Source organism: Diuraphis noxia, unplaced genomic scaffold (assembly GCF_037042655.1).
Source record: "Diuraphis noxia isolate RWA-SAM2 unplaced genomic scaffold, SU_Dnox_SAM2 contig0004, whole genome shotgun sequence".
NCBI classification, from domain to species: domain Eukaryota; kingdom Metazoa; phylum Arthropoda; class Insecta; order Hemiptera; family Aphididae; genus Diuraphis; species Diuraphis noxia.
This window is the reverse complement of record NW_028301714.1, coordinates 48,923,827-48,939,840: the sequence shown is the minus strand read 5'-3', so window position 1 is coordinate 48,939,840 and position 16,014 is coordinate 48,923,827. Positions and strand designations below refer to the sequence as shown.

At 35.3% G+C, this 16,014-nt stretch overlaps 1 protein-coding gene across 2 annotated transcripts in view; it reads left to right on the top strand.

The window, feature by feature from the left end:
• Window positions 1-15,522, top strand: part of LOC107167797 (uncharacterized) — a 57,497-nt gene extending 41,975 nt beyond the window's left edge. For both annotated transcript variants that reach the window (XM_015516983.2, XM_089226407.1), the window contains exons 2-6: window positions 5,924-6,136; window positions 6,923-7,061; window positions 11,805-11,980; window positions 12,098-12,277; window positions 13,519-15,522. In XM_015516983.2, the coding sequence (XP_015372469.2) occupies window positions 5,924-6,136; window positions 6,923-7,061; window positions 11,805-11,980; window positions 12,098-12,277; window positions 13,519-14,866 (2,056 nt within the window). In that variant the 3' untranslated portion in view covers window positions 14,867-15,522. The remainder of the gene's footprint in view (window positions 1-5,923; window positions 6,137-6,922; window positions 7,062-11,804; window positions 11,981-12,097; window positions 12,278-13,518) is intronic.
• Window positions 15,523-16,014: the final 492 nt, after the last annotated feature.

Here is a 16,014-nt window from a genome sequence, read left to right as displayed (position 1 = left end):
ACAATGCCGATAATATTATATAGTAGCAGTATTATCCGTAGTAGTGTGCGTAAAATACCACGTGACCGTTGTCGTCGGACGACTCAATTTGCCCGACAAAACGCGGTCAACAGCCGTGTGTGTATATAATATATTATTATGATGATAATAATAATAAATTGTTTTCTTTCCCTCTCGGACGGACCTAAACGCTGAATGACCTCATCGCCTAATTGCGTATGCAGGACGCGCTCTAACATATACCGTTTTGCCGTCGCATGTATATTCCTGTTTGCTATAGAAGACTGTGAAAAGGTAGGGTCACTTCAGTAGCAATGACAATAATATATATCATAGAACGCCTGACCGGGGAAGGTCGTTTTTTAACGATTATTGTCACGAACTCGCGGTCTGTGAGCCAGCATGTATAGGTATTACCGTTGACGATATACAGCCATGATATGAGGTATAGGATCTGAAAACAGGCCGTGCAAAAACAAAAGTCTTCCCAAGAGATAAAAATGTTACATTCGGTAACTATATTGTAGATATAGTATGCTAATAACTTTAATTATATAATGCTATATCAAGACTGAATTAAATTCTTTACGGAAATAATTATATAAATTATCGCCTTCGATTACTATCATTGAACTTAAAGCAATGGATATTATAAAATGTTACTCAGAATGTATAACCATCATGAAGTGCGTATAAACTATAATACCTTATAGCATACAATTTTTTAAAAGTAATAATCAATTAAAAATAACACAAGACAGTGTCATATAATTATTTAAAAAACTTTGCATTTAAAATATTTGATATATTTTTACAACTGTAGGTCCCTCGGAGATGTGCTCCTCGGCACCCCTTAATTCGGGCTTGCAATGATGTACGCGTATATTATAATCGCCAGTTTGGTGTCGGAGATCCTTATTCTCCAATTCCAATCGTTCGTGGACGACGCGTTGGTAATAGTTTTTGATCGATCAAACCACCTGTTCGCGTTTTTATCAAGTATAAGTAAAAAATATTATAATACCTACATCGATCGCAGCCATACATTCGTTATCGGTCGCGCTGAGACATTCTCGTCTAGAAAGTGCACACGACGCGATAAAGACCATACGGTCGAGACCTAATTCCGCGTCGCACAGACAGACGTACGCTCTGTAGCTTGTCCGTCAAAGTTTTCGAGTGTAGTCAACCTGGTTATTTTATTATTGTCGACTGCAAGGGCGACGCAGTGTGGTGTTCGAAACTATCGATTAAGTCGTAAGTCGTCATCTGCAGTTAGTTCGATGGTCAGTTTAGACACACAGTGTATTAAAATATATAATAATATACATAATATAATATTCTATGTAACTATAGTGGCTAGTGATGCCTATATACAATAGTTTTAATAAGTCATATTAGTTTTTTTCATAGTTTATAATATACATCTACGTTTTCTGCGTAGTTAATTATTATACTATATATATGACATAGGTATATTATCTTATATATACCTGGGCTCAGAGACCGCATAGAATCAATCATGAATTTATATTGTTAAAAAAATATGAATCATGAATCGTATACCTATTACGTAAACCGAAGTATACCCAACACACATAATGGTCATGCCTGTTACATTCTAATAAATAGTATGTGTTTAAAAATTACTTTTCATCATTTATTATATATACAGTTTAACGCTGTGTTTATACGCCCATTGGTTGTCGTAATTAACTGCATCATTTCTACTCGGCGTGTCCGGGGTGAAATGGTTGTTTTTTTCTTCTTATTTTCGAATTGAAATATATAACAATAACACTATTATAAGTCGATAATATTTTAGTCGAGTGGCGTCATTAAAAACATGTCACGTTGACAATTATTGCATTGAAATTACTTTTTTTCAGCAGCTTCAAAAACGTCTGTGTTTGTTCAGCACGTGGACCCATAAATAATTTTGACTTTGCTGTTAAAATAACGTATAATATTATGAGGTACACACTCCACATGTTATATTATATCTCACCTAAACTCTGCGTGTATACGTGATGATAATGAACACACATTTGTATATATTGTTATCAACGCAGCGTTATTATGAACCAGTGAAAGTGTATATGCACAGTTGAAAATCCGGCGACAATGTAACGTTGCACAATAAACCGTTTTCTATAATATACGTATAATACTTGTATGTAATATTATGTGTGTTCCATTATAGGAGTTTGGCGGGTACGTGTTATTATTATTATTCGGTCATCATAAAAATATGTTTGTGCGACCGATCTTCATTGCGACGCGCTAGACACAGCTATTATGTTGTAGCTAATATAATATATACATATATATATAATATGTGAGCGCTATGTAACCAAGTATTTTCGTTAGCGATTGTTTCCATTTTATAATAACATATACGGTGTTTAAAAAAAAAAAACACTTGATTTGTGATTATATATTATAAAGTATATATACATATTATTTATATAGGTATGAAGCAATTATATTATTTCCTCGATAATAATACTTGTTTGAATAACTGTTATGCGTACTTTATGTACGCCCGCCGACGATTCTGCATTTCTACCTAATAACATATACGCGTTAACGTATATTATTTTATTGTACTATAATAGGGAGCGATATCAATCTGCGACACGGTCGGTTCGGTTCTTCGAGGTGCTAATAACATAATTATGTATTTATAATAATATAGGTATGCTTGCTAGTCGAATAGAAAGTCGAACCGATATATAAAAGTCAACTTTCAACCAAAGACTAAAAGTGTTTTTTATCGCGCACTTGTCCCAGCTATTGTTATACATATATTTATGATAATATGTAACCATACTGCATGCAAGGATACTGTTCGGTCGTCGCTGCAAAAACAACAGATTATTCATATAATTCATAATTATACACTGTATGAGCGTGACGAAGGGGTGGTTTGGGATTCTAACCACCTCCAAATTGGCATTTTTAATTTTTTAAACTTATATTTTTTATAACATAAAAATCATATATTTTATTTAAAAAACTAAAACCACTTGAAAAACAAAATCCTTATTGATACGCCTCTGTTATATTATGCAGTAAAATAAAATGAAAAACGAGTTAAATTTTAACTTCAGCATTATTAGGTTCAATGATGTACGCATCATATACAATGTCTATAAATTAGAAGAATTCTTATTTTATCCTAAACCTGAGCCATAAAGTGTTTGTTGCTTATAGTTTCTCTCATGTGCATTTTCTCTTGTATTTGCAGTTATTAAGTGTCGTTTACTTATAAGTAAACGGCATGGATAAAGTAATGGCGTTGCTGCACGTGTATACGTCTTTACGACGGCGTTGGGATGTACTTAAAAACAAATTCAACCTTGACACATGATGAGGTGAAAAATAAATTTGTCGCGTTCGATCGTTTTATGGCTCTGAAGCGCGTTTGTACCGACACCGCGGAGGTTATAAATCGCGTCGATATGTCCTCTCAATCGTGTCTGCAGTGCGGATAAATGATTTCGTGTTATTATTATAATAATACTCGTATAATATATTATGTATTATGCTCGTTTTCCATGTGGTGCGTTTGTGTCGGAGGCAAAATGATACACTAGATTAATATATATATATCAAAGATTTCGTTCCGCTGGTAAAACGGGGTTAACGCGTGACGAAACGACGACGAGTAGTTACCTCTAGTACAAATATATATACTCCGACGTGAGAAAAAGTCCATATTTCAACTTTATACCGCTGACAATATAAGGTGTATTCGTATATACGCCACATCTTAGGTATGTATATATTATGATGACACGTATCTCCTATACATATATAAGCAATAGGAATTTTCTTGAGAATCGTTCGTTGATATACCGTTTCAATGTCGTGAGCAGAAAAATAAAAATCACATTTGCGATAACGAAATAATATACAAACTACGTCTTCTCGACAAACGGTGGCAGTTATCACGGCATATTCGTAATATAGGTACATATTTATTATATATTCTACTACTATTATGAAGTATATATATATGTCACTACGATCGTCTTTGGCGATCACACAATCATGCAGTGCACTATTATTAGTGCCCAAAATTTTTTATTTTATTTTTTTAGTGTAAAAGTGCAAACCGTACAGGTCAGTGACATATTATATGCTTGAGTTACAGATAAATATAAGTTTAAGTTTTAGTCATCACTGTTAACTCTTTCTCCATCGTATAAAACCTAACTACTGTCACTGCTGCAGTGCGTTGTACATTATTGTTTGATCCATTCGATTTACAAAATATGATACTACATCTAACGTTACTGTTTATGTGACGGAATTTAAAACTCGGTAAATAATTTTGTTTATATTTTACACGCGTTACGTTTCGGTGTAAACTTTGCGCCTGGGGTTTTTCCAAAAGTGACATATATAATATATTTGATGGAGTGGTCAACTTTTATCTTCGTCATGCGCACTCACATCCTGTTCCTATATGTATAACATTACTTATTGTATCGCAGTAGTCTACATATATATGTATAGTGTATACGTATATTAGTAGGATGTGCGTAAAGCGGCCTTGATTGGCGCCATCGGCGCGGCTATACGTGTCGCAATGCCGCGGCCGTTTCGCCGCACTCGTTAAAAGAAATTTCGCAAATTCCTATTTATTAAGTTTTTTTTTCTATTATCATTATATGGTCTCCGCAATCGTATTACATAGGATGTTTCGAAAGACTGCAGGACGAGTAGGAAGGCGAAGAAACTGTTTATGTATATATATATATAATCAGTAGTATATACGCACTTCCGATGAAGTCGGAGATACTCTCGCGCGCGTGTGGCGTTTCTTTGTACTCATACGAGTTTCCCATTTTGAACCATTGCTTCGTTTTATCTGCAGCAGAATATCTGCCTGATTAACTTCGTGAAATAACGTCTCGGTGGCGATATATAAGGGTACATGTCTATATGGTACGCAGTCGGATTATGTCTGAATTGCTGGGAAAATCGTCGAATGTCGTACGGTTCGTAATGATGGATAGTATCGTACAATTTTTGTATACGTTTCTGAGGTGTAGGTTAGAGTGACCCTGCTAGGCGCGTCCGATGTTTATAATCGAAACGTCCAATTTAAATTCGCACGCGTTTCTCCAGCAATCGTCATTGTCTTAAAAGGTGTGTGTGCCACATTATTCTAAATGATGGCCGCGGCCCCTTCATTATACGTCTCACAAAAACTTCCTGTCGTCGCGACTATAATATACAATATATATATATATATATATATATATTTCAATATAATATATAACTATAGATACCTCTCGTCCGAATCGCGTTGTCGTTGTGACTTGTGCAAATCGCTCGCCACCGTACCTGTATAATAATATATTATACGGTTTATATTATTATTTCAAAGGCAAGCAATAATGACGAAATCGACGTCCGGTCGCGGCGCCCGATAATCTTTGGGGCGTGAACGTTCGGTATAATATATACTTGTAACTATATTAAATACGTATCGGGTGTAACATCATTATGCATTATTATAATGATAAAAATTCTGCAGATTATCACCGTTGTGTTTCGCACTGGTGACGAAATGCGCAATAACCGAAAACTATAAGTATCTATCTATAACTATAATAATGGTATAATATGCTGCAGTGTTTCGCGGATTTTGGATTTTTAATTAATAGCTTAGAGAAAAGTTAGATGCGCATTGTTATTATATTATTCATATACGGCATAATATATATCAACCTACTATGTATAAGTGTATAACAGTGCAGTACCTACGCGTTATTGTGAACCTTACGTTTTTCATATTTTATGCGTTGCATATCATTGTAATATTTACCGTTATCGTGTTATGCGATTATGTAAAATAATATATTATGAATACTGTAAACTAACGTTCTTGGATTTTTTTTTGTCTCAGGGGCAAATATGCGACGGTCAGAAGATGTCGAGACAAACAGACCGGTAAACACTACGCGGCAAAGTTCCTGCGGAAACGTCGGCGGAACGCCGACCTGCGACCCGAAATCCTACACGAGGTGGCCGTGCTGGAAGCATGCACATACAACAGCCGCATCGTCAACCTCTACAAAGTGTTCGAAACCAGTACTGAAATGATATTGTTACTAGAACTGTGAGTACAAAAGTTAATATGATATATAACATACGACATTATGACATTATTATATTTGTTCCTTATACATTATTACCTTTAATGGTCGCAATAGATCATTGAATATAATACATGATTTTATTTTACCTACAAAAATAAGTCTCAACACGCATGGCCCATCATCCAACGTATTATTTTATAATACATAAATTATTGTTTTAATTGTTAATAATTTTTAAACGTACGACGTACGATTTTTCTTACAAACGTGTTGGAATACTTTTTTAATTATACTTATTGTATGTTGTATGCTGTGTATTTGATGTGTGTTGTGTGCATACCTACATAGTATATTATGCATATTATATATTTTTTAAATAGGTCTAAAAAGATTGGTCGACATCTAAAAAACTGACTGTACCTATATATAATATTGTGTGGTTCGAGTAAATAATGGTTAAAATTGTTTTTTTACGATATTTCTAGTGAAAATACGAACGAACTTGTCCAATATTCTCAACAAAACCACTAATAAATTAGGTGTAATATAGAATATACTTTAATGCTATACGTGTAACGCTTGTAATGAAAATGTTTGTGATATATGTTACTATTAAGTATTACGGATAACTTTATTTTTGCTATAAACCAAGGAACATTAAAAATATACGTAGTTAATTATAGTTAGAACATACTCGTGAGCTTAGCACATATATTGTTCCCGGAATTTTATATCCGAATGGCATCGTGAATTATTATTCATAATATTATCTTTGTTGTTAACAGTTTTTATCGTTTGTTTTTTAGTGCACCTGGTGGTGAGCTACAAATGGTTTTGGATAAGGACGAAGTGCCGTCTGAACCAGAGGTGGCCCGACTCATGCGACAGATACTCGACGGGTTACACTATTTGCATACTATAAATGTCGCGCATCTAGACATCAAGGTAAGGGCAATAAAAAAAAATATAACTAAACGACGAAATCAATTTCTCGGAACGTTTTATTTTAATAATAGTACATATATTAAACCGATATATACATATATTTAACCATTATAAATGTTCTTCCTGTATGACCTCCCATAATATAATTGGTGGTAAAATACTAAAATCGTTATTATTAAAATGAATCGTACATAGGTTTACTACTGATACGTTGTTTATGCTTTTGGGTTTTTTTTATTTCACTATAATTTAATCATTAAACCACAGGATCCGTTAAACTTAGAACTGACGAACGGTTGTAAAACTCTAGTGCCGCCACCGGACGTCTTGTCAGTTGATAAATAATATTATTATTCCTCGCCCCACTCTTTTGTCTGCATTCGTGAAATATTCTTATTACAATATACGTGTGGGACTGGTGCAGTGTATGGTGATGAATGAGGTTGTTGAAATGCGTATTGTGTGTGCATGTGTGTGTGTGTGTGCAGATGACATTCATAAACCTCGCAGCTAGAGACAATGTGGCGTTTTAAATAATATGTATTTATACATAATATAATAACTCGATTTTTGACTGTAAAAATTATTACCGGAAACGGATAAAAAACTCGTCGTTATTCGAAAAGTCGAATAATCTCACGCGTACAAATAACTGCATTTTATGTTTATAAGTTATAAGTATCGAAAAACAAATGCGAAAATGTGTGTATAAGGTATAGAATTTGTAATTGTTATTGTATTTTGCACGACTTTACTTTTTGTTTTCATAATTATTATAATAATAGTATCGTGCCTATATGATTCGTATGGGAAACTATTCGTATCATATTGCTTTTCAAATGAACACAACAAATCAATTAGTATTTCCTGGGAAATATATATCGAAAGAATACTCATAATTTTAATAGTCATTAATTATAGACGTTTATGTTCCCAAGACCATTATCCTCTAATTAGCGTGTCTGACTGACAAAAAGTTTTAAACTTCTATATGTTCTATAGTTTTGTAATCTCCTATCCGCCGATTAATGGGTATTAAATAGGACTTTAATTTATGGTGTTTTTAATCGTTCGAATACCGTAATAAATAATATATTATGTTATATGCATTAATAGTATAGTACAATAATGTACTCATTTTTTAGTTATTTTCTTTTACTTTATTGCATGCATACATAATTATCCTCCTACTATACTATACACAAAGGGAATCGTAGTTTAACCTCCGTAGTGCAGCTGGTTAGGTCGACGTTTAAGTTGTCAAGTCGCGTTAGTCGCCCGTTATTTGTTTTGTTAATTAACCGCACGCGAGATATCTACGACACCATAAATTAATTACCGACGTACGTACAGCGTCATTATAATTTATATATAATACTATTATTATATAGTCGCGCATATTACACTTAAAAAATCATTGGCTGATGTGTGTTTGCCGATGACAGAAAATTATTCTCGTTCGCACACTATATAAATGTAATGGCATATAAGAAAGATGTATTGGTTTTTATTCTCTTCGAATAAGACAGGTGATTTTTCGGGACGTTCGACGAAAATGTACGGCGTAAACGAGGTAAAATTATAGGTATACGGAATAAATTAAATTCCAATTCATTACATAATTTCAGCCTTCTGTGGCTGTACTTATAGTGTATTATTATATTATACTTGTACAAGGGCATGTTTTGGTATACAAAATCAGTCATAGGCCGGCGCGACGTATTTCTCCTGTTCCTTCCCTATAATAGCATATACGTATTGTATACCTGGTAGCAGCACCAGTGAGAACTGTGGCAGGATATGAGCTCGGTCCTGCGATGCAGCTATGTTAATGTAATAATTTAATGTGCGGGCAAGTGATTGGTATAAAAGCATTGTTGTCGGGGTTAGAATTTATATACGCGCGACGATGGAAGTACTGCCATTAAATGACGCATCCTGGTTCTCATGTTTTAATATTCACGCTCCGATGGGTTTTTTCGTCCGAGAAAGCAATTAAAACAAAAACTCGAACGTTGACTACAGGTTTGCACTGCAGTGTGTCTGGAATTCGGACTAGATCGCTAGAAAACAGTAGTGTCACTACTATAATACAGCAATATAATATTATAAAGTCGGTATAACGGCGTCTCCGCCTTATATGTAAACTTTCCCAGATGTTGTCGCACCGTTTCTAAAAATATGGAAGTATTCGAGTACAGCCAGATATCATAACACACCGTCGAAATCTTGACGTTTCGGGTTTCAACATGTTTAAATCTCGACTCAAGTGGTTCAAATGCTTATCGGACAACGCTATACGCGATATGTGGTTTATCTTCATTGATATAGCGTTTTTTCTAGTTTTTGCGAGTTGGCAAGTAAGTCTAGAGAGCGAGTAAGCGGTCGTGTTGGTTATTTTATACGCAGAAGGCCTTTCTGATTCGATGGACGAATTTATATTCCGTTTATATTACGTCCCCTATTCAAAGTTTAAACTCATATATTTAAGGATTGCACATTATTATTTTTTTTTTATATATATATACGTTTTTGGACAGATGCATCTGACGTCTGTACTACAGTACATAGATTATCACAATTTTATATTAGTATAGGTTTCACGTCGTTGATTCGAAGTTGCAGAGTTGCAGACAGCCATACAGCCATATTACCATGTATACAGTGTACAGGGTGGCTACGTTGATTCTCTTAACAGTAAACGCTCATTATTTATTTGAACAATACAACTTTAATAGTCGCTTCAAAACTTTATTACCTTATTGAAATTTTAGAAAGATATTTTACTTTGGTATATATAAAATAGAAAATGTATGCTGTTATTCAAATAAGTTAAAACTTCTATTCTGTAACTATGTTTAACAATAATTAAATATTTAATTAAATTAAATAATTTTCAAAAATGTTCATAGTTCTCGAGTTATTTATTAACTGTTGAAGTATTAACCAATTCGTTAGCACTTTATGACATGGTTTGCCATTTGTAGGCTATAACAATGAACTATGAAAAATTTTTGATTATTATTATCAGTTTTTAATTATTATTGTCGACCAGATTAGCTGTTTTGTAGACTGCAGTCTCGTTTATAATATTATGTACTACGTGGATCTGTAATCTATTATTTTCGTCTTGGACGTCTATATAGTTAAATAATAATTGTTATACCACAAAAATATAATAGGTATACCATTATTTTAATAAATTTACCGTCGCTCGCTCTATATCTGTTCATCGCTCTTATAACTGTTGTCAAAAACTGCCTTTGGCCACAACCCGTTCGCTATATCTACGTAAAAAAAATATGTCGGTTATCTTGTGCGATAAAAAAATTGACAAGCGTGATGGCCCTATGCACCTAACTCCTAGATTCATAATGCCGTAATTATATTGATAATCGCCATTTTCCATCATCCGTAAACTGCTCAGTGTTATACTGTTATATAGTTACGGTGAGCTCTCGTCGTCGATTTCCTCGTTCGGTCTGGTAAATACGCACGCAAGTAAAGATGGCGTCGGTAGATGACTGTGCGTCTGTGCATAATGCGTTTCAAAGCGCGATATATTATATACTTATACGACGCTCACGCAACAAACGAAAATGAAGGTACTTTACGGTCATCGTATAATATTATAGTAGTGCAGCATGCAGTAAATTGGTTCGGAAACAAATTGTTAAAAACTCGTCCGATTTGTTGTTTCATGTGGCGTGTGTCGAGCATACAACATAATAATTAATAATACATCATAAAAATATAATGAAAATCAATATAACTACGCCACCACTAGAATATAATGATAATAAGTATTAACGAAAACAACGACCAGAGCTGCTAACGTGACCCGTAGAACTATGTAGTAGGAATCGCGTTTTTTGACAAGACAAATCGGACGGTGTTCGTTTTCAGCCGATTAACGTGTCGATGCACGAGAGTTAGGATTTTTTTCCACGCAGGATGGTTTTGCCTTTTTTCTCTCTTATCGAACGAGACTATTTTAAACTCGGTTATCATGGCGCATCATTTTCGATTGTTGAACGATTCGCATCATACAATCGCACACACGAGGATTATAATATAATTTATATTTTGATCGTCATCGAACCATCAGTCTTGCACTACGTAGTTTTTGCTCATGTGTGTCTGCCATCGTTTTCAAATGGTGTTTTTAATAATACTCCTAAATTTTATATACACAGTGTGTGCTGTTCATAATTTAATATTTCTCAAGATAGAATCTCCAGAAATAACCACTACTTTGTGTCTCTGTGTCCGTACTGTTTTTAAATTGATGAAAATGCGTGCTTATCGTCCGTTCTTGGAATTAATAAAAAATTAAATTGAAAATTAATCCGTTGATATTATTATGTGTATAGTGTATGATAAAGAGTCACTTTGCGTTGAAAAAAAATGCGATTCGCAGCTTAGTGTCTATTTGTCGTTATAATATAGTGTGTTAAATTATTATAATATATACCTTGTAATAACTCGAAATATGATTTAACCAATAAATATTGGTGATAAAATTTTCAATTAATTTAAGGTTAGTCGAAAAACAAAGTTCCAAAATTTTATTTTTCAACTGATTTTACCATCGCTTTCGCCTTTCTAATTTGATAAGTAAACCTCACCCAAATGATTTCTGTCATTTAATATTATTTTACAACTGTAATTTATTTTTTATCACTATCAATCGCTATACTAAGTATTAAAATAAAATCTAATAATCTTGATTGTATGTTGCAGCCACAAAACCTTGTACTGACTGCTGACTTTCCAAACTGTGATGTAAAACTATGTGACTTCGGCATATCCAGGTACCTCAGCGAAGGCGCTGACGTGCGAGAAATACTTGGCACACCTGACTATGTGGCCCCCGAAGTGCTAAACTACGAACCGATCGACGTGCAAACCGACATGTGGTAAGAAATATGTCCGAGGGTGTTTAACGTTAAGAAACTACTACGCGACATTACCTAAGCTTTATTTATTATATATTTCCTTGATTATATGCTAAAATGTCTTGTTTTTCTTCGCAGGTCCATTGGAGTCCTATTGTACGTACTGTTGACTGGGTGTTCGCCGTTTGGCGGCGACACAAAACAGGAAACGTTCTGCAACATATCACAATGCAAGCTCGATTTTCCTGAAGATCTATTTCAGGATATATCTGAGGATGCTATTGATCTCATGAAGAAGCTGATGGTGAAAAACCCTAAGTAAGTTGTCCTGGGTGCATATATGCTTATAAGTACCTAATATAAAATATAAATCTGTTGTTGTGATCAATATAATTTTTAATCAGCGCGATAGAAAAAAAATATGTCATACACTCGTACTTTAGGAATATGATAATATCGATTTGAGAAGAAAAAAACATCCGCCGTTATGTCTGATGATATTCGTCCAACCAGTTATAATATAATATGGAGTAGATAGATACTTGTAATTACTTATTATTAGTATCCGTTCACGTATATTCAGTTATATACGAGTATATTATATAAATTATAGTTTACTCCTAGGGGTTATGTAACCATCGATAAGTGCGATGATTTGAATGAAAATATTATTTTTCATTCTGAATAGATACCTATCCTGTAAAGATAATATTATTTGAAAAAGATGATTGACTCAATTGCAGCAGCAATGCAATAACATAACTAATTGACCAATTATAAACGCGTTTAATTGGAATAAAATAATACGTTACAGAACAGTGAAATCATCGATTTAATCCGATGGGATTTTCTTTTAATACTTAGAATCGACTTGATATGACGTATACGAATTATTACTTTTATATTGCCGTTAAAATTGGCTCTGACGATGACATTTTTATTATTAAAATAAATATATAGTAGTTAGTATTTTCATGTTCCAATTTTCGTTCTTATTTTAAATTATTTGTTGCATAATATGTTTTATGTCTCACAGAAGTTCAACATGGATATATTTTACTTTTTTTCTGTCAATAGTAAATTAATATTTCAAATCGTTATTAGATACCTGTCCTACTCTGGGTCTCTGTTTTACAAATTATATCATGAAAAACCGTTGAAATATTAAATTTAATATCTGGCGTTGTTGATTCCGTCTTAATGTTATGATTTATATTGTATATATTATGTAGGAACCACACAACTTTTAGTTATAAAATACTACACATTTTCATTTCTATATCGTCATTGAACAGAGTTGGTTATATTTTATCATCCTATTAAATATTTCAGACATTTTGTGAAAGTTCAAAATGTCATCGATTTTCATTTTCAAATAATATGCGTAAACTAATCTTTATCTGACATAGGTACATTAGCTAAACCGATTCGCGTAGGACAACTGCAGTAAAGTGGAGAACGATTAATTTTTTATCCTCATAATTCTTAAACCTTATATAATTATGCAAATCCGAAATTATAAATTATACCACCTATTAAAATATTATTATGATTTGCAGGGATCGCCTCACTGCCAAGGACTGCTTGGAACACGGTTGGTTTCACAGAATGCTGACAACGACGACAGCGACGTGCACGACGCCCTCGAGGATATTCAGTGGACAAGACGGCGGCGGGAGCAGCAGCAGCAACGCGTCCGATTCGTCGATCTGCGCAATAGTGACCAACGCTCTGTCAGACGTCGTGGATCACGTCACTGCCGCCAACACTACCCCCGTGACGACTGCCGTCAAACAACACCACCAACACCAACAACAGCAACAACAACAAACACACCACCAACACCAACAACAACAGAAAAAGTTTGCCGCCCTGTCAAAGAGCTGCGACAACTCGCCCGTTCCGGCGATGAGCGCGTCTCGGCGAAAGTCTTTCAAGGACAACATGGAGTCGCTGGTCAAGCGGTTGGACCGCGAACTGGCCGACAGCTACGAACGGATGGTCAGCGAATCGAATCCGTCTCCTCCACGCACCACCAACGCGGCCGCCCCGTCGGGCCGGACTCTGAGCCGTGCCAACGGCACGCAGACCATGCCGGTCGGAGGACTGGCGCGTGTCGATGGCCGCGACATGGTGCCATTTACTTTCCGCAGGGTGTACGTGGTGGATGAGCCATCGCCGCCACCGTCACCGTCATCTCAGCTACTTCACCACCCGGAATACCACCACCGGCCGCGAGCACCGTCCACGTCGTCGACGCCCAACAGCAGCAGCGCTGACACCTCGTCGGTGAGCGACTGCAGCAGCGATACCGTCAGCGAGTTCTCGATCGATTCGAGCAGCGACCGGTCCAGCATCATATCGCTGGAAGACTCGCTGGACAATCCGTCGTCCTCGTCCTCCTCTTCGTCGTCGTCGTGGTGTCGACCGTCATCCGCCGACCTGTTGCGGCAGACCCGGAGGCTGGGTAAAATGTCCGCGTCCTGCTTCAACGTCTGGGACACTTCCGGTGGCGATCGCAGGAAATGGCCTAAGGAGTGCAGCGGCGCCGTGGCCCGGGCAATGTCGCAGTTCGCCAACGGGTGCGGTGACTGCCGGCCGGCCGCTCGACTGCGGGTGTTCGACGACAAGACCGGCGCCGGTGTGGCGAACGGCGTGTCTGGACCGCGGGACAACCGGTGCGTGGGCCTGGAACTGATGCGCGAGCGAAACGGCAACGTGGTGGTGATACGCGAGATCAAGGCCAACGGCGGCAGCGGCCGATACGCCCGGTGCAGCGAGCTCAAGTGCGAAACGGTCCAGTCGCGGATACGCAAACTCCAGGTGCATCGCGCTGGACTCGCCGCCCGACCGGCGCTGGACAAGTCGTCGGCGTCGTCGCCACTGTCGTCGTCGGACCTTTTCTGACGGCCAGCCGCCCGAACCTCCGCCGCATCTAGTCCGCAGCAACGACCTTATTGTTATTATTATTATTATTATTATCACACGGTTATTTTTCTGATTATTTTACTAATATTATTATTGTTATTGTCCAATTTGTGGCCGTCACTGTCTTTCTGTTCCCCTTCTTCTACAGACGGCGGTGGCGAGCTCCGAATTCGTTTAGACTCTCATCCCCTCTTGTGCTCGAAAATTGATAATTATACGCGTCTTAGCCTACTCGTTAACTATTAAAATATTATATGGTACTAATAACATTTGAACGTAATACGTTTGTATGATTTAAATTATATTATACGATTCTTCGTCTATTTCCTCTTAAACATTTCAATAGTCTCTTCAAAAACGTCATCTATATATAAACAAGCGTTTATGATTACTATTTATTTTTTTTTTTTTTTACTATTCGAAAACAAATTATGATTTATGATATTATCAGCATTGTGTTTATAATATGAACTGATTTTTGAAAACTATCTGCACATGTATATGTTTTTTCTGATATAATTTTTTTTAATTCAGTTAACTACTTTTTTTGATAATATATATATATATATATATGTGTGTGTGTGTGTATGTGTGTGTGTGTGTGTATGTGCGTGTAATAATTTATAATTCCAAGTGAATAATGATTATTATGTGAGAAAATGTGATAAATTGCTCAAAACATAAAACTTTAACGTTTGTTATTTAAAAAAAAAATACATTGATTTACTTGAACAAAGCAACCAATTTATACAAACGTTTTTGTTTTATTTGTTTTTTTTTTTTTTTGTATATGTACATTGAATCTAGCAAAATTCAAAATTAAATTTAGATGAAATATGTATTATAAATACGATACATAGACTTTGTTTTTTTTTTTGTACATTGTATAAATATATAAGCCAATTTAAGTTAACTTTTATACGTTTTGTATTAAATAGTAATTGAATTCAAATTTGTTCTTATTAAAATTTGTGTAAAGCTAGTCAAAATAAGGTTTTTTAAACAAATAATATATATTACATAATAATATATTATATTTTTGTTTAAATTCATTGTTTTAAGTATTGTCATTTTATCGTGTAATGTATGATTATGATTATTATTTTCTCTTTTGAATTTAAAATTAA